This window comes from Podarcis cretensis, assembly GCF_951804945.1.
Source record: "Podarcis cretensis genome assembly, chromosome: 11".
NCBI lineage: Eukaryota > Metazoa > Chordata > Lepidosauria > Squamata > Lacertidae > Podarcis > Podarcis cretensis.
This window is the reverse complement of record NC_137180.1, coordinates 46,749,576-46,768,914: the sequence shown is the minus strand read 5'-3', so window position 1 is coordinate 46,768,914 and position 19,339 is coordinate 46,749,576. Positions and strand designations below refer to the sequence as shown.

The window sequence follows — 19,339 nt, the reverse complement described above, 5'->3', positions numbered from 1 at the left end:
ACGTTGTTGTTGTTGTTGTCGTATGTATGTATTGATATCCTACTTTTCTCCCAAGTTGCATGAAGCACTGCAGCCTGGTGTATCTGGGAATCTTGGGTACAAACCTTTGCTCTTGGCAGGAAAGTGTGCAAAGATTCACTACTAGTGACAATTGCCATGGGAATTTCCTGGACACAAAAGGCTAATTCTTGGATCCTTGCAGCTGGGAAGCCGCTAAAGACGGATGCCCAAGTTCATCCATTCAGCAGGTGCAGATTCATATCTTACACCAGTATATAAAAGCATTTTTGAGTGGCCAACGCTGTAATGTTGGATGTGGAAAAGTAATTGTGTGGAAGCTTGGACACGATCCAAGAAGCAACCCTTGACCCTCCAGATGTTGTTGGAGAGGATCCAGCTCTCATCGTTCCCGACCTTTGGCCATGCTACCTACGGCTAATAGGAGATGGATTTCAACACCATCTGGAGGGTCTTAGGTTAGCTACCCCTGAATTAGAAAAAAGGGGCAAGATAATAATAATATTATAATAATTTATTATTTATACCCCGCCCATCTGGCTGGGTTTCCCCAGCTACTCTGGCCGGCTTCCAAGAGAATATTAAAACACAATAAAACATCAGTCAGTCATTAAAAACTTCCCTAAATAGGGCTGCCTTCAAATGTCTTCTAAAAGTCAGATAGTTGTTTATTTCCTTGACATCTGATGGGAGGGCATTCCATAGGGCAGGCACCAATACCGAGAAGGCCCTCTGCCTGGTTCCCTGTAACCTCACTTCTTGCACTGAGGGAACTGCCAGAAGTTCCTCGGAGCTGGACCTCAGTGTCCGGGCTGAACGATGGGGGTAGAACAACGCTCCTTCAGGTATACTGGGCCGAGGCCGTTTAGGGCTTTAAAGGTCAGCACCAACACTTTGAATTGTGTTTGAAGAAACTCACTGGTAGGCCAAAGCCCCTATTGCAGCTTCCTGGCTGATGCGTAGTCAGTGTGGCGCATCTCGGAATTCAAATTTGCGAGGTAGAATTAGAATTAAGCAGAGTTTCTGGGACGCAAGAGCCAGGACTGTTATCAGCAATATAAGAGTGTGCATTTATAAGCATGGCCATTTCTCAGCATCTCATCGTTAACAATGAAAGCAACACCACAATTTTTGGTGACTAATGGAGCTATTCATTCCTGTCCCACAATGTAATGAAAGTCCATTGTACCTGCGATAGCAGAATTCTAATGGCGTTGCTAAGTAACCAAAGATACATTGCAGGGTTTTTAATTACATTTCCTTAATTAGTTGTGGGTGAAAGAGCATTTCTGCACTCAGATCTGAGCCCCACCCCCCACCCCTTTGTTCCTCTTCAATGCTAAATCAAACCTCATCTTCCAGTCTCCCAACTATTCCATAATGAATGAGGATCTCAAAAATCAGGAGGAAAACTAGGCTTCTGTTATCCTAGCTTTTGCTTTTCCCTTTGGTTAGGAACTGTAATGGTTACAGGTGGGTTACTCGTGTGTAAACTGCCTCCACTTCAGTTAGATCATTTGCTCAATCATGTTTAGGGTTAGAGCTCACCCTCCGTGACCTGTTAGTCACTTGCAGAATCCGTCAATGGGCGTTTCTTGAATCTCTTCCAGCATAAAAGCTGTTTGACCCCAAGTCTCCTCCTATGTTCTCTGCGCGGAACACGTCTGCGCAAGTAAGGGGAAGGCAGGGGCGTGCCAGCACTCTCTCCACTAGTTTCGCTTGAAGGGTCTTGGAGCCCTGACACCACCTCCTCCATCTCCCTATCCTCTCTATTGGTGTCACGCTGAAATCCTTCCCCTCTGCTGGTTTCCTCCCCGGCATCGCTCTGGTGCCCTGCCTCCGTTTCTCCCTTTGATGTCAGTTCCCTGACAGGAACCATTCCACTTACAAAGTATTCTACAAATGGGATACAAAAAGAAAATAATGGCATGTGAAAACAGCATGCTCAATCTTCCCTGGACTGCATTGGAATTTTTATCTCCATTTGCTGTTTATATCCTGCATTGGGGTTTGTCTCTTCGTTTGAGGCGGGATGGGTATGTTGTTGTTTAGTCATTTAGTCGTGTCCGACTCTTCGTGACCCCATGGACCAGAGCACACCAGGCACTCCTGTCTTCCACTGCCTCCCGCAGTTTGGTCAAACTCATGCTGGTAGCTTCGAGAACACTATCCAACCATCTCGTCCTCGGTCGTCCCCTTCTCCTTGTGCCCTCCATCTTTCCCAACATCAGGGTCTTTTCCAGGGAGTTTTGTCTTCTCATGAGGTGGCCAAAGTATTGGAGCCTCAGCTTCACAATCTGTCCTTCGAGTGAATACTCAGGGCTGATTTCCTGAAGAATGGAGAGGTTTGATCTTCTTGCAGTCCATGGGACTCTCAAGAGTCTCCTCCAGCAGCATAATTCAAAAGCATCAATTCTTCGGCGATCAGCCTTCTTTATAGTTCAGCTCTCACTTCCATACATCACTACTGGGAAAACCATAGCTTTTAACTATACAGACCTTTGTTGGCAAAGTGATCCCTTCATGGATCACTGCCTTGCCGTGGCGAAGGGGCTTGAGTAACTCAGAGAAGCTATGAGCTATGCTGTGCAGGGCCACCCAAGATGGACAGGTCATAGTGGAGAGTTTTGACCAAACGTGATCCACCTGGAGCAGGAACCGGCAAGCCACTCCAGTATCCCTGCCAAGAAAACTCCATGGGATGGGTATACTTGTGCCCAATCCTAGCTACACAAAATTCTTCAACTTCTCTCTAGATGCGTAAGGGCAGCTTTCTCTTCCATCCCTGGGGACAATCAAATAATTGATTGGCCTTCAGAACACCCATTGTTTTGCAGAAGAGTTAACAAGCACACACTGGAAACTCAGGTTTGTGAAATTAAAAGTGCCTCAAAGTTGCTCTGCTTGCCCTGGCTCAACAAATCTGTTTTAAAAAACCACCACCACAGAATCTTTTGGGGCTAGGAGAGTAACCAGAAAATCAGGATGAATGCTGACAGTCATAAATCTTCCCTGCAAACAAATCTGATTGAAAGCTCAAGTGAAAAATTGGACATATACCACCCTGGGCTCATTTGGGAGAAAGGGTGAGAAACAAATTTTATTTATAAAATAACCTCTGAGTAAGTTTTGGACAAGCAGATCGGAGTGAAAGCTCAATAAACAGGCTGTCTGGCGGAGTCCAAAAATAGCTTCTCAGTGTGAACCAGGAACTGATATCCAGAAAACAAGATGGTTATATAGCTCTCTATATAATCTATATATTCACATAAACCTGTTCCACCCAGTCTATTCTATTCCCTTCTGCTACCTAGTTCTCAGTTTCCCCATTTCCCCATTTTTCAGTCTGTCAGGTTATATTTTATAGCTACAGATTTGCTTTTCTGCCTGCGTATAATTATTACCTCAAGTCTGCTGGGTACTTCTTGAGTGTCAGCGAGGTTTTGGCTACATAAGCACAAGAACGGGAAGACTGGTATGCCAGAATACAGCTGAAGATCTCATCTGCACTATACCTGAAAGTGGTATGATGCTGTTTTAAACAGCCATGGCTTACCCCCAAAGAATCCTGGGAAATGTAGTGTGCTGGGGGTACTGAGTTGTGAGGAGATCCCTATTCCCCCTCACAGAGCTACAATTCCCATAGTTCCCTGGGAAGAGGGACAGACTGTTAAACCACTCTGAGATCCTCCCTGCTGATATTGCTTTCTATGCAATGGAATTTTAATATAATTTAGTTTAGTTTAGTTGGTGGAGGAACATTAAATCTTGGGGGTCTCCACCTTCAGGCTGCAGGCCTCAGGTGAGCCCTAGGCCTTTCATAGTTGTTTACCAGAAACAGGTGTTCAGGTTTTACGTTTACGCAAATGATACCACAGCTTGTCATCATTTGGGCTTTTCCAAAATCCTTCCCTCTTCCATCCCTGCTGCAGGTAAAGGCATATCATCTTCAACTGGAGCAGAACATCACGCCTGGTTTCAGTTCTGCATGTATACAGTATCTGTCAACTTCATCTGAGCAATTCGCAAAGATCTGTAAGGAGTCCTTGCAAGCTTTGAAGTACAAGTAAAAATTATTTGACCTTACCTCTACTACAGTTGTTCTGGCAGCTTTACACATGGGCTGGTTAAAGTTTCTTGCAGTTTTCCTATTTGAGGCAGAGAAAAGGGGAAGGTAAAGTAACTGAAAGCAAAAGATAGGAGAGTATTTTTCTGCTCACATTCAGGCTGTTATATTACTGTAATATCAGGGAAAGCACTGGGTCAACCTAAATTTAAAGGAATTAGGAAGGAGGGAGAAGATAGCAGTAAGGTGGTAACATATAGATCTTTGCATACATAGGATATGTTTAAGAACACATTTAAAATTGCAGGCTTGTTTACCATGCAGTGTGTGTTTGTGTGCATGTGTGCTACTGTTTAAAGGGGGGGTACTTTGCAATGCGCTCCTTTTAAGTGTCAACTGGGAAGTAGGTTCCACTGAGTTCAGCAGTGTTTAAAGGTAAAGGTAAAGGTACCCCTGCCCGTACGGGCCAGTCTTGACAGACTCTGGGGTTGTGCGCCCATCTCACTTAAGAGGCCAGGGGCCAGCGCTGTCCGGAGACACTTCCGGGTCACGTGGCCAGCGTGACATCGCTGCTCTGGCGAGCCAGAGCCGCACACGGAAACGCCGTTTACCTTCCCGCTGGTAAGCGGTTCCTATTTATCTACTTGCACCCGGAGGTGCTTTCGAACTGCTAGGTTGGCAGGCGCTGGGACCGAACAGCGGGAGCGCACCCCGCCGCAGGGATTCGAACCGCCGACCTTTCGATCGGCAAGCCCTAGGCGCTGAGGCTTTAACCCACAGCGCCACCTGCGTCCCACTCAGCAGTGTTTACTCCCAGATAAATAAACTGGGCAACAGGATGCACATCCAGGGCACATTTTGAAACGTGGAGGGGAGAAAGGAGATAATCCAAGTTGCACATCATTTGTGACACCTATTTGACCATTGAATGGGGGAAGAGAAAGACTTGACTGCAGAAATACTTCATTGCCTTCTACCCAGAAGATTCCCACTAGCAAACCAAGGCCCATGGCAACACAATATTGGTTGGGGTTTTTTTGGGGGGGTGTTATATAAAAATCAGACATATGCTTAAGAATATAAAAACGTAAGAAGAGCCTGCAGGATCAGGCCAATGGCCTATCTAGTCCAGCATCCTGTTCTCACAGTGGCCGACCAGATGCTATGGGAAACCAGCAAGGAGGATTTGAGTGCAAGAGCAGCTCTCCGTTCCTGGAAATGAGCTGTCTTTGTTTGCATGTGTTGTACATGGAGGAAGAAGGGGGAAGGGAATGGGGGGGGGGAGGGTTAGTGACCAGAGCAAACAGGGGGGTCAATCCCATCGTTATACAGATGTCAAGTTATTCTGATAATGCGTCTCAAATGATGCTCTAAGGCACAGACTCTAAGCCTTGGTAGAGCAGCCTCAAAACTGAATCAAAGGATCCTATTTTCTAGATATTTCTCTCTATCTTGAGCTTATCATACAACATAAAAAATGTTTGGGCTTCTACTGCCCCCTCCTGGACACCTTTGCTTTATTAAATGCTAAACGAGTCGCTGCACTCACCAAATTTGGGTGAATAATAATAATAATAATAATAATAATAATAATAATAATTTATTTATTTATTTATACCCCGCCCTCCCCGGCCAGAGCCGGGCTCAGGGTGGCTAACACCAATAAAATCACAGTAAAAACATAATAGGGGGGAAATAGAGGGGTGGGGCCAATTTAAAATACAGGTTAAAGTGCAATTTAAAATGCAGCCTCATTTAAAGTAGCCAATAAATCAAGACCATAAGGGGAGGGAAACATAAGGGTCAGAACGAGTTGCACCGAGCAAGAATAGATACAAGAAATGCAGATTTCTTTTTTAAAAAATTCAGATCGACCCTATTTTTTTTTATAGCATTATAAATTCATTCTCCATCTATTCAATGCTTATATTTCCTAAATCTCCACTTTTCACAGGTTATAAGAAACAGAGTCAGACCATTGGTCCCTCTGGGTGAAAACTGTCTGCATTAACACACTCAAAACCTAAACATAACCAAAAAAACCCAACCCTGAAGAGTGGGCTAAACAACTTTTAAATTAAATTTAAATTATTATACAAGTGAGCATAATGTGCCCCATGTGAGCTGCAGGTGTATCCCAACACAAGGGGGGGGGAAGCCCCTTGGAGCTGCGTATTACAGGGGAAGAACATTTGCACACTGACGGGTCAGCTTTCTCGTTCAGGATACTCTGGTGAGCTTCCAAAGGAAGTCCAAGATTTCCTGGCGAACCCTTTGAAAACTGCTGCTTTGGAGAAAAGCACATTTGCTCTGTGTGCAATACTGTACCTGAAGATAATGTTCCCGGCGCGATCAGATTTCCACGCCTTCACTAGCGCAAAATCCCCCGTTATCGACTTTTCCATAATATAGTGTCGCCCATCAAACTCTCTCACCTGTGAGAAACAGGAGCGGGAGGAAATATTTGAAAAGTTATTCATCTTGAAAACTGTTCCTTCCCATGTTGGCATTTTAAATTATTCCTTTGCAGAATGCCAAGCAATAGGGGTGGGGGCATGGCTGATGCTAACTGGTCAAAAGCCTCACATGGCTTTAATACTAATAAAATACTAATAATACTACTAATACTACTAATACTACACTACTACTACTACTACTACTAATAATAATAATAATAATAATTTATTATTGATACCCCGCCCATCTGGCTGAGTTTCCCCAGCCACTCTGGGCGGCTCCCAATCAAGTGTTAAAAACAATACAGCATTAAATATTAAAAACGTCCCTAAACAGGGCTGCCTTCAGATGTCTTTAAAAAATAAGATAGCTGCTTATTTCCTTGACATCTGATCGGAGGGCGTTCCACTGGCTGGGCGCCACCACCGAGAAGGCCCTCTGTCTGTTATGGACTCTCTCTTCCCAAGAATGATGGTCCCCTACCGCTGCCCTAGTTCCACCATTAAAACACACAAGCATGATCTTTTACCTCTCTGGGCTCGCTGGCAAGGGCAACAGTACCGTCTGTGTTGTATTTGATCGGAGCCCCTCCTTCTTGCACTAAAGTCCCGTACCCCGTGCTGGTGAAGAAAGCTGGGATGCCCGCTCCTCCTGCTCGAATGCGCTCAGCCAGGGTGCCCTAGAAGGAAAGAAACTGGTAAGTACAGAGACGGATAACAAGAGAGATTCCCAGGTTGTTCAGGACATAAGTGGAGCCTGCAGGATCAGGCCAATGGCCCTTCTAGTCCAGCATCCTGTTCTCAAACTCCCTACTTCTCCTGCTTTCTCTCCTTTGACTTCTTCTGCCTGCTGTCCACCAAACAGCTCCAATTTCCCTCAAACGGCATGTACTGCCATCTGAATGCAAAAGTATGCAGAACAGCACTCATCAAGGGATTTGGTTTCACGGAAGGTGCACATGGTTTCGAGATTTCGAATCTCATTGGCTGGCCTGCTCTGATGTCACAGGCTCTCTTAGCACTCTGCTGCCTGGCCTGGAGAACCACACCTGCCTATCCCAAGGTGACATGAAAGCTGATCACCCAAAGACAACAGAGAAAGGCAGAAGGGTCCATGGAAATATTTTATGGGAAAACATCCTGCCAGAGCGACAGACAACTGCTAATCTGGCTAGAACCTGCTTTATTCCACCTTTGCCTATTTTATGGATAAGATACAGTACTTTTTATTGCTAGGAAATTCAACATGCCAGCAAACCTGCAAACCTTACCAAAAAAAATTGCTTGATCTCAGAAAGGTCTGAATACCGTACTTTTCTCTCTATAAAACACAGATTTTTTCTCCAAAAAAGTAAGGGGAAATGTCTGTGCATGTTACTGAGCGAATGTGTGGTCCCTCGAGCCAACTGGGCCGAGTGCAGGGGCAAAAATCAGGCAAAAATTAGATTGTGCCGTCACAGGAGGAGGGAAGCCTGAAAAGAGGAAGCTGCTGCTTTCCTGCATTCTGCCTCAGGCAGAATTCTGCCTCATTCTGCCCACCCGCTTCTGTTTCGGTTCCTGTGTTTGCTAAAACGGAACAAAGAGCAGGGAAATCCCCTCCCCTCCCCTCCTGGCAAGCAGAGGGGAAAGGAAAAGATCGCATCCTTCCTTCCAATTCCTCTCCGTGCTCCGGTGCTGCGTCCAGGGAAGCATTCTAGGAGCTCACAGGCAGCCAGAAAACATGCAGGTGGGAGAGAGAAAGAGAGAGGGGTGGCTTGGGGGGGGGGCTTTTGCCTTCCTTTCCTCCCTCCCGTTAAACCCCTCTCCTGCATTCTTAGCCAGCTGCTTCTCTGCACACCTCTCTCATGCTCCTTGTCCCTTCTGTGTTTTTCCTTCCCTCCCCACTTAAAACGTAGTTACAAAGCACGGATCCACATGGATCCTCAGGATCTTTGCATTGGGTCGCCCCAAATTCACCATCAGATCACATAGCATGTCCATGGCTACAGCCTGCACCAAAAAAATCACACACTCACTGTTGCCTTGGGCTGCAATGGTGCAAAAACGTGGTTACAAAGCATGGATCCACATGGATCCTCAGGATCTTTGCATTGGGTCACCCCAAATTCACCATCAGATCACATGTCTGTGGCCACAGCATGAAGCACAAAAATGATACACCCACTGTTTCATTCAGAATTTTTTCCCCCTTGTTTTCCTCCTCTAAAAACGATGTGCGTGTTATGGTCAGGTGTGTGTTATAGAGCGAAAAATACGGTAAATTCGTTCCATACTTAAGTTTTATCCACAAGATGGCAGCATCTGTACTTTAAAAACATGTCTCTGACAATTCTTATCTACCCACCCAATACCTATTGGTAAAAGTGTGCCTTATGGATTATCTGCTCTCTATTTACTGTAACTTTCCTCATGATTAGTTTTGAACATTTGACTCTTCCAAAAAGACCCGCAAGTGGCAGTAACGTTTCTGTCCAGCCAGTTAGAACTGTCAGCCCTAAGAACTCCCACAAATAAGACTTAGGCTTAGAATCGCAGAATTGGAAGGGACCACGAGGGTCATCCAGTCCAACCCCCTGCCATGTGGGAATATTTTGCCCAATGTGGGGCTCAAGCCCACGACCCTGAGATTAAGAGTCTCATGCTCTGCTAACTGAGCTACCCCAGCTTATGATTTCTTAGCCGCCCTTCGCCAGAAGGTTTCAGAATACAATATGAAGAACCGTTTAAACCAAATTAGTTAAGAGAATGGGGTGTCTCAGGTGTCAAAGACCAGGGTAAAGACATCTCTGCACTTCTGTGATGCTGCGATTCTTAGGTAAATAATGGAAGTGCCAAATACACCTCTATGGGGAGGGAATTTCACAGCTAAGGGACTGCTGTGGAGAATGTCCTCTGAGCCTCCAAGGGTGGTGGAACACCAAGAGGGGCCCCTTCTGTCAACCTCAACCCCTACGAGGGTCTGTGGGGAAGGAGGTGGTCTTTCAGATATGATGGCCTAAGCCTTCTTCTTTGGCGATAACTTGTAGCCGAGTAAGATTGTCTTCCATAAACACGGTTTTCACAGTGAGTCTGTAAATAACTGTGGAGGCCAATTCTGGACCCACACGTCCTTCCACAGTGGGGACATTGGTTTCAGGGCAGGAGTTGGTCATGGTGAGGGTTTGCCAAGCGTGCCTTCCTCTTAGCACGTTTCTCCCTTTCGTCCTGAGTTCGAGTGTCTTCAAAGCCCATGACACCTTTGGTAAAGGCTGTTCTCCAATTGGAGCACTTGCAGGTCAGTGTTTCCCAGTTGTCGGTGTTTATACTACATTTTTTTTAGATTTGCCTTGAGAGAGTCTCTAAACCTCTTTTGTTGACCACCAGCATTACGCTTTCCATTTTTAAGTTTGGAATAGAGTAGTTGCTTTGGAAGACGATAATCAGGCAACGTGAACAGTCCAACGAAGTTGATGTTGAAGAATCATTGCTTCAACACTGGTGGTCTTTGCTTCTTCCAGTACACTGGCATAGTTCGCCTGTCTTCCCAAGTGGTGTGTAACATTTTTCAGAGACACCTTGGATGGAATCTTTCGATGAGTTGTAGATGGTCTTTATAAGTGGTCCATGTCACAAGCCTTAGTCATTCAGGGCTTCAAACACTAGTGTTGGGCCTGGAAATAAACTGGAAACCTACACAGCTATTTTGGAGCAGGGGCTATGCAAGTTCCAAGAGGAGCTCCCTTAAGTTCATTGGAAGCCACGTGTTGGACCAGGTGGAAGTTCCAAGTTGTCTTCAAGGGTCGCCCCACATGAAACACATTGAATCATCTAGTCTGGAGTAGTAGAGTGGCCAACTCATTTCTGTCCAAAAGGGGCTGGTGAACCAGCAGGATCTGAAAACAGATGTTCCGAGCTGAGGCCACTTGAGCCTCTGGTGAAAATGTTGGATCCAGGATAAACCTCAAGCTACAACTTCCAGGGGAGTCTAACCCCACCCAGAACAGGTCAAGAAGCCCAAGGTTCACTCTATTAGGTATATTTAAATGGCCACAGCTAGCAGGCTGACATCTGGTGACAAAGCAGAAGCAGTCTCTTTCCAAAGCGGCGATTCTCTGTAAAACCTTCTCCTGCCAAATCCAAGAGGAGTGAGCTGTGATGTGTTCTACAGGCCTGTTAAATAATGTATTTATTTGTTCAGGCATTTCCTGTTGTTAATTTTTAGATGGCACTGCTCAGTGTCTTGTTTTAGTGCTCCATTTTTGTTTATATATGTGTGTGTGTGTGCATGTGTGTGTTGCGTGCGTGTCTATAAATTTATCAGCTAAATAATGAAACATATTTTCTTAAAAAATATTTAGCCCCTTAAGAAAGGTGTTCTACCTGTGGCGTAAGCTCAACCTCCAGTTCTCCAGATAAATACTGCCGCTCAAACTCTGCATTCTCCCCAACATAGGACGACACCATGCGCTTGATTTGCTTCGTTTGGAGTAAGAGTCCCAGCCCAAAATTGTCTACCCTGCACAGAAAAAATTGTTGGGCGACAGTTACAACGAAACGAATGCCACAGAATATCATGAAAATTCCACCCTGGGGCACCCACCCGCCTTCCAAAAGGGAGAATAAGATAGATATGCCATACTTGGCATCACCCTTTGAGTTTTGTATGTAATAACCTGCACAAGTGCCTCTGTGTCAGAATTGCAAAGGCCCATCACTAGGTGGCACTAATTGTATCGCACAGCTGGACCAGCCATGAGGCAAGCAGTTTGTGCTTACATGTTGCCAGTAACAAAAAGAAGCTGACAGAACATTCATGCACCTAATTCATTTGTCTATACAGTCGTACCTCAAAAGTCAAACAGAATCCCTTCTGGAAGTCGGTTCAACTTCCAAAACGTTTGGAAACCACAGCATGGCTTCTGATTGGCTGCAGGAAGCTCCTACAGCCAATCGGAAGCCGCAGAAGCCCCATCAGACGTTCGGCTTCCAAAAATAGTTCGCAAACCAGAACACTCACTTCCAGGTTTACAGCATTCGGGAGACAAAACATTTGAGAACTAAAGCTGTTTGAAAACCAAGGTATGACTGTACTAGGAGTGGGGGACCATTTTTTGCCTCCTCCCCTTCTGACAACCTTCCAAGGGCCACTTGCTAGAGATGGGCAGCGCCAGGGTCAACAGCGGGTGGAGAATGAATGTAAATATCACTTTCATTAAGCTAGTTTCTCCCCTCACTGTCCTCTACCCAGGAGACCCAGAGTTCATGATCAGAGTTCAAGGCAAAGAACATCAAGGAGAGGATGAAGCAAAGACAGTAATTGGTGTCAAGTTGCAAGAGAAGGTGTGCCCTGGTGAGAGTCCTGAGGTCCAGTTAAGGAGGGCTGGAAGGTCACATTTTCCACCGTCCCACCCCAGCCCTGAGGCTCCTTACTTTGGGTCTATACCAGTGTTTCCCAAACTTGGGTCTCCAACCATTTTTGGACTACAACTCCCATCATCTCTAGTGAGCAGGACCAGTGGTCAAGGATGATGGGAACTGTAGTTCAAAAAAAATTAGCTGGAGACCCAAGTTTGGGAAACACTGGTCTTCACCAACTGACATTATTTCCCCCACCTAAATCTGGGGGTGCCAGGAATGGAAATTGTGAGTGTATTATCTTCTTCAGCATTGGGACAACAGTTTGGATAGAGGACACACTGTAATTCAGAATCAATGATTATATGGAATTTTTCAGTTTGCTCTCTTGCTCTACCTAGGTTATAGGACTGGCCCATCTGGCAAAATATCCTGCAAGGCTGGCTCCTGCATGCCTAACTCCAAGCCATAAAGTCATAAAAGTCACCATAAGCCACTTGCCATCGTGAAACGGACTTGGTGAACGATGGCAGGAACAGGAGTGGGTAGGATAGGCAAGATTTAATGCTGCCCCAAGGCTTTTAAACTGCCGGATGTGAACTACAGGGAAATATATCTCCCATTATCATCCACTAATTATCAGATAGGAAACGGGGCTAGAAGGGGTCATCAGACAACGCTGCAAAGCTGAGCTTATGGAAGCCGATAGGATTACAGAATCATGTTCCTAAAGAGTTGTCGGTGCCCCTAAGCAAAGCCATGCCTCCATCCGCAGAAACACACACACACAGAGATGAACCACTTTAACTCACAGCCAGGGAGCTAGAGCAAACAGCCTGCATTACTTACTTTGATCTCAGCATCACTAATTCAGATACAGTGGTACCTCGGGTTCTCATCCTGAAGCAAAGTTCTTAACCTGAAGCACTATTTCTGGGTTAGCGGAGTCTGTAACCTGAAGCGTATGTAACTTGAGGTACCACTGCATACATATGGAAATACAGTGGTACCTCGGGTTAAGTACTTAATTCATTCAGGAGGTCCGTTCTTAACCTGAAACTGTTCTTAACCTGAAGCACCACTTTAGCTAATGGGGCCTCCCACTGCCACCGCGCCGCCAGAGCACAATTTCTGTTCTCATCCTGAAGCAAAGTTCTTAACCCGAGGTACTATTTCTGGGTTAGCGGAGCCTGTAACCTGAAGCATCTATAACCTGAAGCGTCTGTAACCCGAGGTACCACTGTAGCAGCAAACAGCAGTAAGGATAATTGTAGTGGATACTACTGCAGCACACAATGCAGCTGTAACTTTGGCATCTGCACATAACAGGGGTATTAAAACTCCCTGCAATGCTGCCGTAGGGCCACAAATACATGTTTTGTTCAGTATTAGCCGAGGGCCATGTTCCCTTGCAGGGGACGCAGGTGGCGCTGTGGGTTAAAGCCTCAGCGCCTAGGGCTTGCCGATCGAAAGGTCGGCGGTTCGAATCCCTGCGGCGGGGTGCGCTCCCGCTGCTCGGTCCCAGCGCCTGCCAACCTAGCAGTTTGAAAGCACCTCCGGGTGCAAGTAGATAAATAGGGACCGCTTACCAGCGGGAAGGTAAACGGCGTTTCCGTGTGCGGCTCTGGCTCGCCAGAGCAGCGATGTCACGCTGGCCACGTGACCCGGAAGTGTCTCCGGACAGCGCTGGCCCCTGGCCTCTTAAGTGAGATGGGCGCACAACCCCAGAGTCTGTCAAGACTGGCCCGTACGGGCAGGGGTACCTTTACCTTTACCTTTATGTTCCCTTGCACACAACCTTCTGGGGGCTATGTGCCAAGAGTAGGTGGGGCCAGAGGCAAAAATGGGGGGAGCAAAAGATGCAGCTCCAAACTTTTGTGCACTCCAGCCATGCAGAGGGAGCCGGTGGGTGTTGTTGGTATTTTAAGACCTATATCTCCATACAGCAAGAAGCATCACCACAGTTCAAGGACACATTCCTGCCAGGCAAAGGGTGCTTAAAAGGGGGTGCAGAGCAGGGCTGGTGAGAGGTGCAGCCTAGAGAGAGTCCCGAGGGCCAGGTGGAAAGGTCTGGTAGAGGACACATTTAGCCCCCAGGTTGCCTGGCCCTAGCCTTATAATACAGTGGTACCTCGGGTTACAAACACCTTGGGTTACAAACACTCCACTAACCCGGAAGTAGTACCTCGGGTTAAGAACTTTACCTCAGGATGAGAAGAGAAATCGCACACCAGCAGCATGGCGGCAGCAGGAGGCCCCATTAGCTAAAGTGGTACCTCAGGTTAAGAACAATTTCAGGTTAGGAATGGACCTCCAGAACGAATTAAGTTCATAACCAGAGGTACCACTGTACTTACATGCTGGCAGTGCTCCTGCTGAGACCCAAGTGGGATTAGTAGTGGATCCTGGACCCACCAGTTGAAGATCAGTGCTCTAGGCCAGGATTTCCCAAACTTGGGTCTCCAGCTGTTTTTTTGGACTACAGTTCCCATCGTCCCAGACCACTGGCTGCTAGCTAGGGATGATGGGAGTTGTGGTCCAACCAATTGTCTCTACCCAAGTTTGGAAAGCCCTCCTCTGGGCCAAGGATGGGGACCCAGTAGCTTTCCAGGTGTTGCTGGACTACAGCTCCCATCATCCCTGGCTACCACCATGCTGGCTGGGGCTCTCTTGGGAGTTGAAAGCCAACCACAACTGAATGGCCAATGGTTCTCCACCCCAGCTCAGTTCAGTTCATTTGTGTGCTCTCTTTTTCCTAGAACAGCTTCTGTTTCTTGGTCACTCCGAGGGTGAAGGAAATAGAAGTACAACAGAAAAGGAAACCTCAAGTTTTTAGGGGTCCCCTCCTTCATGTTATACATTACGGCTATCATGCAGTCAGTCACAATACTCACAACACAAGCCTAGCAAATGACATCTAATAGGGCCTGGGAAGAAGATAAAGTCCCAACCGGAGAAGAATGGCAGAATAAGTTGATGGATTATGCCAAAATGGCAAAAATGACCGGAAGAATCAGAAATCAGGAAGACCAAAATTTTAATAAAGAATGGGAGAAATTTATAACTTATCTTAAAAACCATTGTAAACAGTTAAAATTGTTAGTAGGATTGGAATAGCACTTGTAGTTTAATGGTGACTTTTGGATTTAATGGAGATGGATTACTATAAAAGATTCAGGAAGGAATGACCCACAAAGGAGAGGAGGGAAGTCCAGGAGATTCTTTGGAATCTTGTTTTTATGTTGCATGTTGGATATGTGATTGTAAAACTGTAGTTCAAAGAACCAAATAAATAAATAAATAAATTTTAAATGACATCTAATAGGGGCTGCAAGCCAAGGTTAATCTTTTTGTCTCTCCTGCATGACAGACTGTTCTAATGCAGTGGCTGACTTCAGGGTTGGAAAGCCTCCCGTGTTTCCATTCCTAGTTTGTCGCCTGAATAGCAAACAACCCTGTTGACAGTGTGTGTGAATATTCAGAGCCTCCATATGTTAGGAATTATTACCGGGACTGTCTGACCAGCCAGAATGCTGAAGTAACCTTCCCCCTATAAAAAGAAAGTTCTGTTCTGAAGTGTGTAGGGTTGAAACTGTCAGTTCAAATATAAACACAGTTAACATCTGGTGAAATATGCTAAAATAATTTAGGACCAGTTGGGCTGCTCCGAATATGTATTTCCATTTATTTCAAGGTGAGAATTGGGTGCCGTTGTGAGATGAAATGAAAGCAAACAAATCCATAGGCAATCCAGTGTTGCATAGAAAGAGGCTGCAAACCAACATGCAGCCTTATTTTTTGGAGGTGGGGGAAAGAAGAAGAAGAAGAAGAAGAAGAAGAAGAAGAAGAAGAAGAAAGAGAGAGACAGAGAGAGAGAGAAAAGAGATTGTGTGTGTGGTTGTAGCACCTGTGCTTTCTGATTTCACTCATTTGCAAATGTGCCCACAAGCCCAAAGAAGTTGCCAACCAGTATACAAATTTAATTAACAACAAGAACCCCCACACAAAAAGCAGGAACCCAATCAGCCATGATAAAATGGGCTCAGGATATTGGGTATAACATTATGTTTGAGGACTGGGAAAGGTTATGGACCACCGGAATAAAATTCACGGCATGTAATGCCTTGAAGGAGAATATTATGAAAATGATATATAGGTGGTACATGACCCCAGTCAAGCTTGCAAAAGTATATCACCTGTCTGATAATAAATGTTGGAAATGTAGAGAGGCTGAGGGGACATTCTTTCACCTCTGGTGGACATGCCCTAAAGTGAGGGTCTTCTGGGAAATGATCTATAATGAACTAAAAAAGGTATTTAAATATACCTTTGTTAAGAAACCGGAGGCCTTCCTCTTGGGCACTGTCGGCCAGAAAGTGTCAAAGAAGGACAGAAATTTCTTTATGTATGCGACAACAGCAGCAAGAATACTTATTGCAAAGTATTGGAAGACACAAGACTTGCCCACACTGGAAGAGTGGCAGACGCAATTGATGGATTATATGGAATTGGCTGAAATGACTGACAGAATCCGAGACTTGGGAGAAGAAACAACGGAAGAGGACTGGAAGAAGTTTAAGGACTATTTACAAAAACAATATAAGTTGTATGAATGTTAAGTATCTGCACGATTTAGAAAATCTCAGTTCCAGCAAATAGATTTTGTAAAATAGAAAATTAAGTTATAAGTAAGAAAGGGTCGAAATTTAACGCAACAATATGTTTAAATTTAAGGTATGAGTAAATGATAAAAATTATCTTAAATTTAGAAGTATAATATTTGGAAAGTACAAAATAAGGTATGAAACAAGGTAATAATTTGCTGATATTTTTAATATAAATAATGCAGGGTAAAGGAGATGTGAGGAAGTCCAGTTAGTTATATATATAAAAAAAATTGTATTGAATGGTTGGTTTTTTTCTTTTTCTTTTTTTATTTTTTATTTCTTTTTTTCTATATGGTTTTTTGGTGTATTTGTTTTGGCTTTTTTGTGTATTATTTTTTGGTGAAGGGATCTTGTATGAAAATTTAATAAAATATTTTTTAAAAAACAAAAAAACAAAAAGCAGGAACCCAAGCCCTGGGAAAATGCCTCAATGAGCTTCTTCACAGGTGTAGCGTAGGGCAGCAGAGCAACTGGTTGAGCCAGGCACTCGGGAATGCTGAAACTGCTGCCAGCATCAAGGGATGCAGAATTTAAAATAGGTCGCCCAGGAACTTAGCCAATATTGGTCACCGTGACCCCATATACCCTTTGTCCCCTTTTGACACGCATTAAGAAAATATATGACTGAAGTCAAAAGAAAAGTAATAGATCTGAAACACAACTGGGGGAATATGTAAAGGACTGCAGAAGATTAACACTGGGTGCAACAAGCATAATTTTCTTTGTTTCCACAATTTGCATGACGTCCCATAACAAAAAGTTATCTGGACGGTATGCATAGCTATAGATATATAAAGGTAAAGGTAAAGGTACCCCTGCCCGTACGGGCCAGTCGTGTCCGACTCTAGGGTTGTGCACCCATCTCACTTAAGAGGCCGGGGGCCAGCGCTGTCCGGAGACACTTCCGGGTCACGTGGCCAGCGTGACGAAGCTTCTCTGGCGAGCCTGCACCAGCGCAGCACACGGAAATGCCGTTACCTTCCCGCTATATTTTTATATATATATATATATATATATATATATATATATATATAAATGTTTATTAAAATTTTTGAGTACAAATGCAAAAATAATAGACAATGTAACATGTATCATAACATAGTTTCATAGCTTCTTTGGACTCCCTCACATCTCCCGCTCCCACTTACATCATTGTAAATTTTTACCAGCAATTTATCATCTTGTTTACGTTCTTATGCCCCACTCATTTAAATATAGTCTAATAATTCTCAAGGGACGCAGGTGGCGCTGTGGGTTAAAGCCTCAGCGCCTAGGGCTTGCCGATCGAAAGGTCGGCGGTTCGAATCCCTGCGGCGGGGTGCGCTCCCGCTGCTCGGTCCCAGCGCCTGCCAACCTAGCAGTTCGAAAGCACCTCCGGGTGCAAGTAGATAAATAGGGACCGCTTACCAGCGGGAAGGTAAACGGCGTTTCCGTGTGCGGCTCTGGCTCGCCAGAGCAGCGATGTCACGCTGGCCACGTGACCCGGAAGTGTCTCCGGACAGCGCTGGCCCCTGGCCTCTTAAGTGAGATGGGCGCACAACCCCAGAGTCTGTCAAGACTGGCCCGTACGGGCAGGGGTACCTTTACCTTTTACCTTAATAATTCTCAAAAAAAAATTATATTTTCCTCAATTTCACTTATCATCCTAATTCCATCTATTTTAGTGATGGTCAGTTATTTATAATCTAGCATCCTTCTTAACATTCAACCAGATTACAATATTTTTGTAAATAAATCTTAAATTTCTTCCAGTCTTCTTCAACCTTCTCCTCTCCCAGGTCTCGGATTCTGCCGGTCATCTCAGTCAGTTCCATATAGTCTATCAGTTGCATCTGCCATTCTTCCAGTGTGGGTAGATCTTGAGTTTTCCAATGCTTAGCGATGAGTATCCTTGCTGCCGTTGTAGCATACAGGAAAAAAGTTCTGTCCTTCTTTATCACCCTCTGGCCGACAATACCCAGGAGGAAGGCCTCTGGTTTCTTAAGGAAGGTATACTTAAATACCTTTTTCAACTCATTATACGTTAAAGGTAAAGGTAAAGGTACCCCTGCCCGTACGGGCCAGTCTTGACAGACTCTGGGGTTGTGCGCCCATCTCACTTAATAGGCCAGGGGCCAGCGCTGTCCGGAGACACTTCCGGGTCACGTGGCCAGCGTGACATTGCTGCTCTGGCCAGAGCCAGAGCCGCACACGGAAACGCCGTTTACCTTCCCGCTGGTAAGCGGTCCCTATTTATCTACTTGCACCCAGAGGTGCTTTCGAACTGCTAGGTTGGCAGGCGCTGGGACCGAGCAGCGGGAGCGCACCCCGCCGCAGGGATTCGAACCGCCGACCTTTCGATCGGCAAGCCCTAGGCGCTGAGGCTTTAACCTTTAGCGCCACCTGCGTCCCCATTATACGTTACCTTCCCGCTATAAAGCGTTACCTATTTATCTACTTGCACTTAAGGGTGCTTTCGAACTGCTAAGTGGGCAGAAGCTGGGACCGAAAGATGGGAGCTCACCCCGCCGCGGGGATTCAAACCACCGACCATGCGATCGGCAAGTCCTAGGCGCTGAGGTTTTACCCACAGTGCCACCCGCGTCCCTTTATAGATATAGATATATGTATATCTTGTGCATATATATTCTTCAGCATCACCAAAAAAACCTTGAGCATTTCATGTATTCCAAGTACTGTGTCAAGTTTCCAGCAATGACATTCAAATTGGGTAATGAAAAAAGACTAAAAGTGTTTTGATTATAGAGGATATCAGCATGATCTTATCATTTAGCTACACTGTAAATAGCAGTATCAGG

The 19,339-nt window shown here is 45.3% G+C and overlaps 1 protein-coding gene across 1 annotated transcript in view; it reads right to left on the bottom strand.

The window, feature by feature from the left end:
• The window catches only part of OXCT1 (3-oxoacid CoA-transferase 1), a 55,484-nt gene that overhangs the window by 27,017 nt on the left and 9,128 nt on the right, over positions 1-19,339 (bottom strand). The window contains exons 4-7 of the mRNA XM_079994949.1: positions 10,900-11,035; positions 7,071-7,220; positions 6,413-6,519; positions 4,106-4,166 (exon numbers count right to left, since the gene is read on the bottom strand). Of these exons, the coding sequence (XP_079851075.1) occupies positions 4,106-4,166; positions 6,413-6,519; positions 7,071-7,220; positions 10,900-11,035 (454 nt within the window). The remainder of the gene's footprint in view (positions 1-4,105; positions 4,167-6,412; positions 6,520-7,070; positions 7,221-10,899; positions 11,036-19,339) is intronic.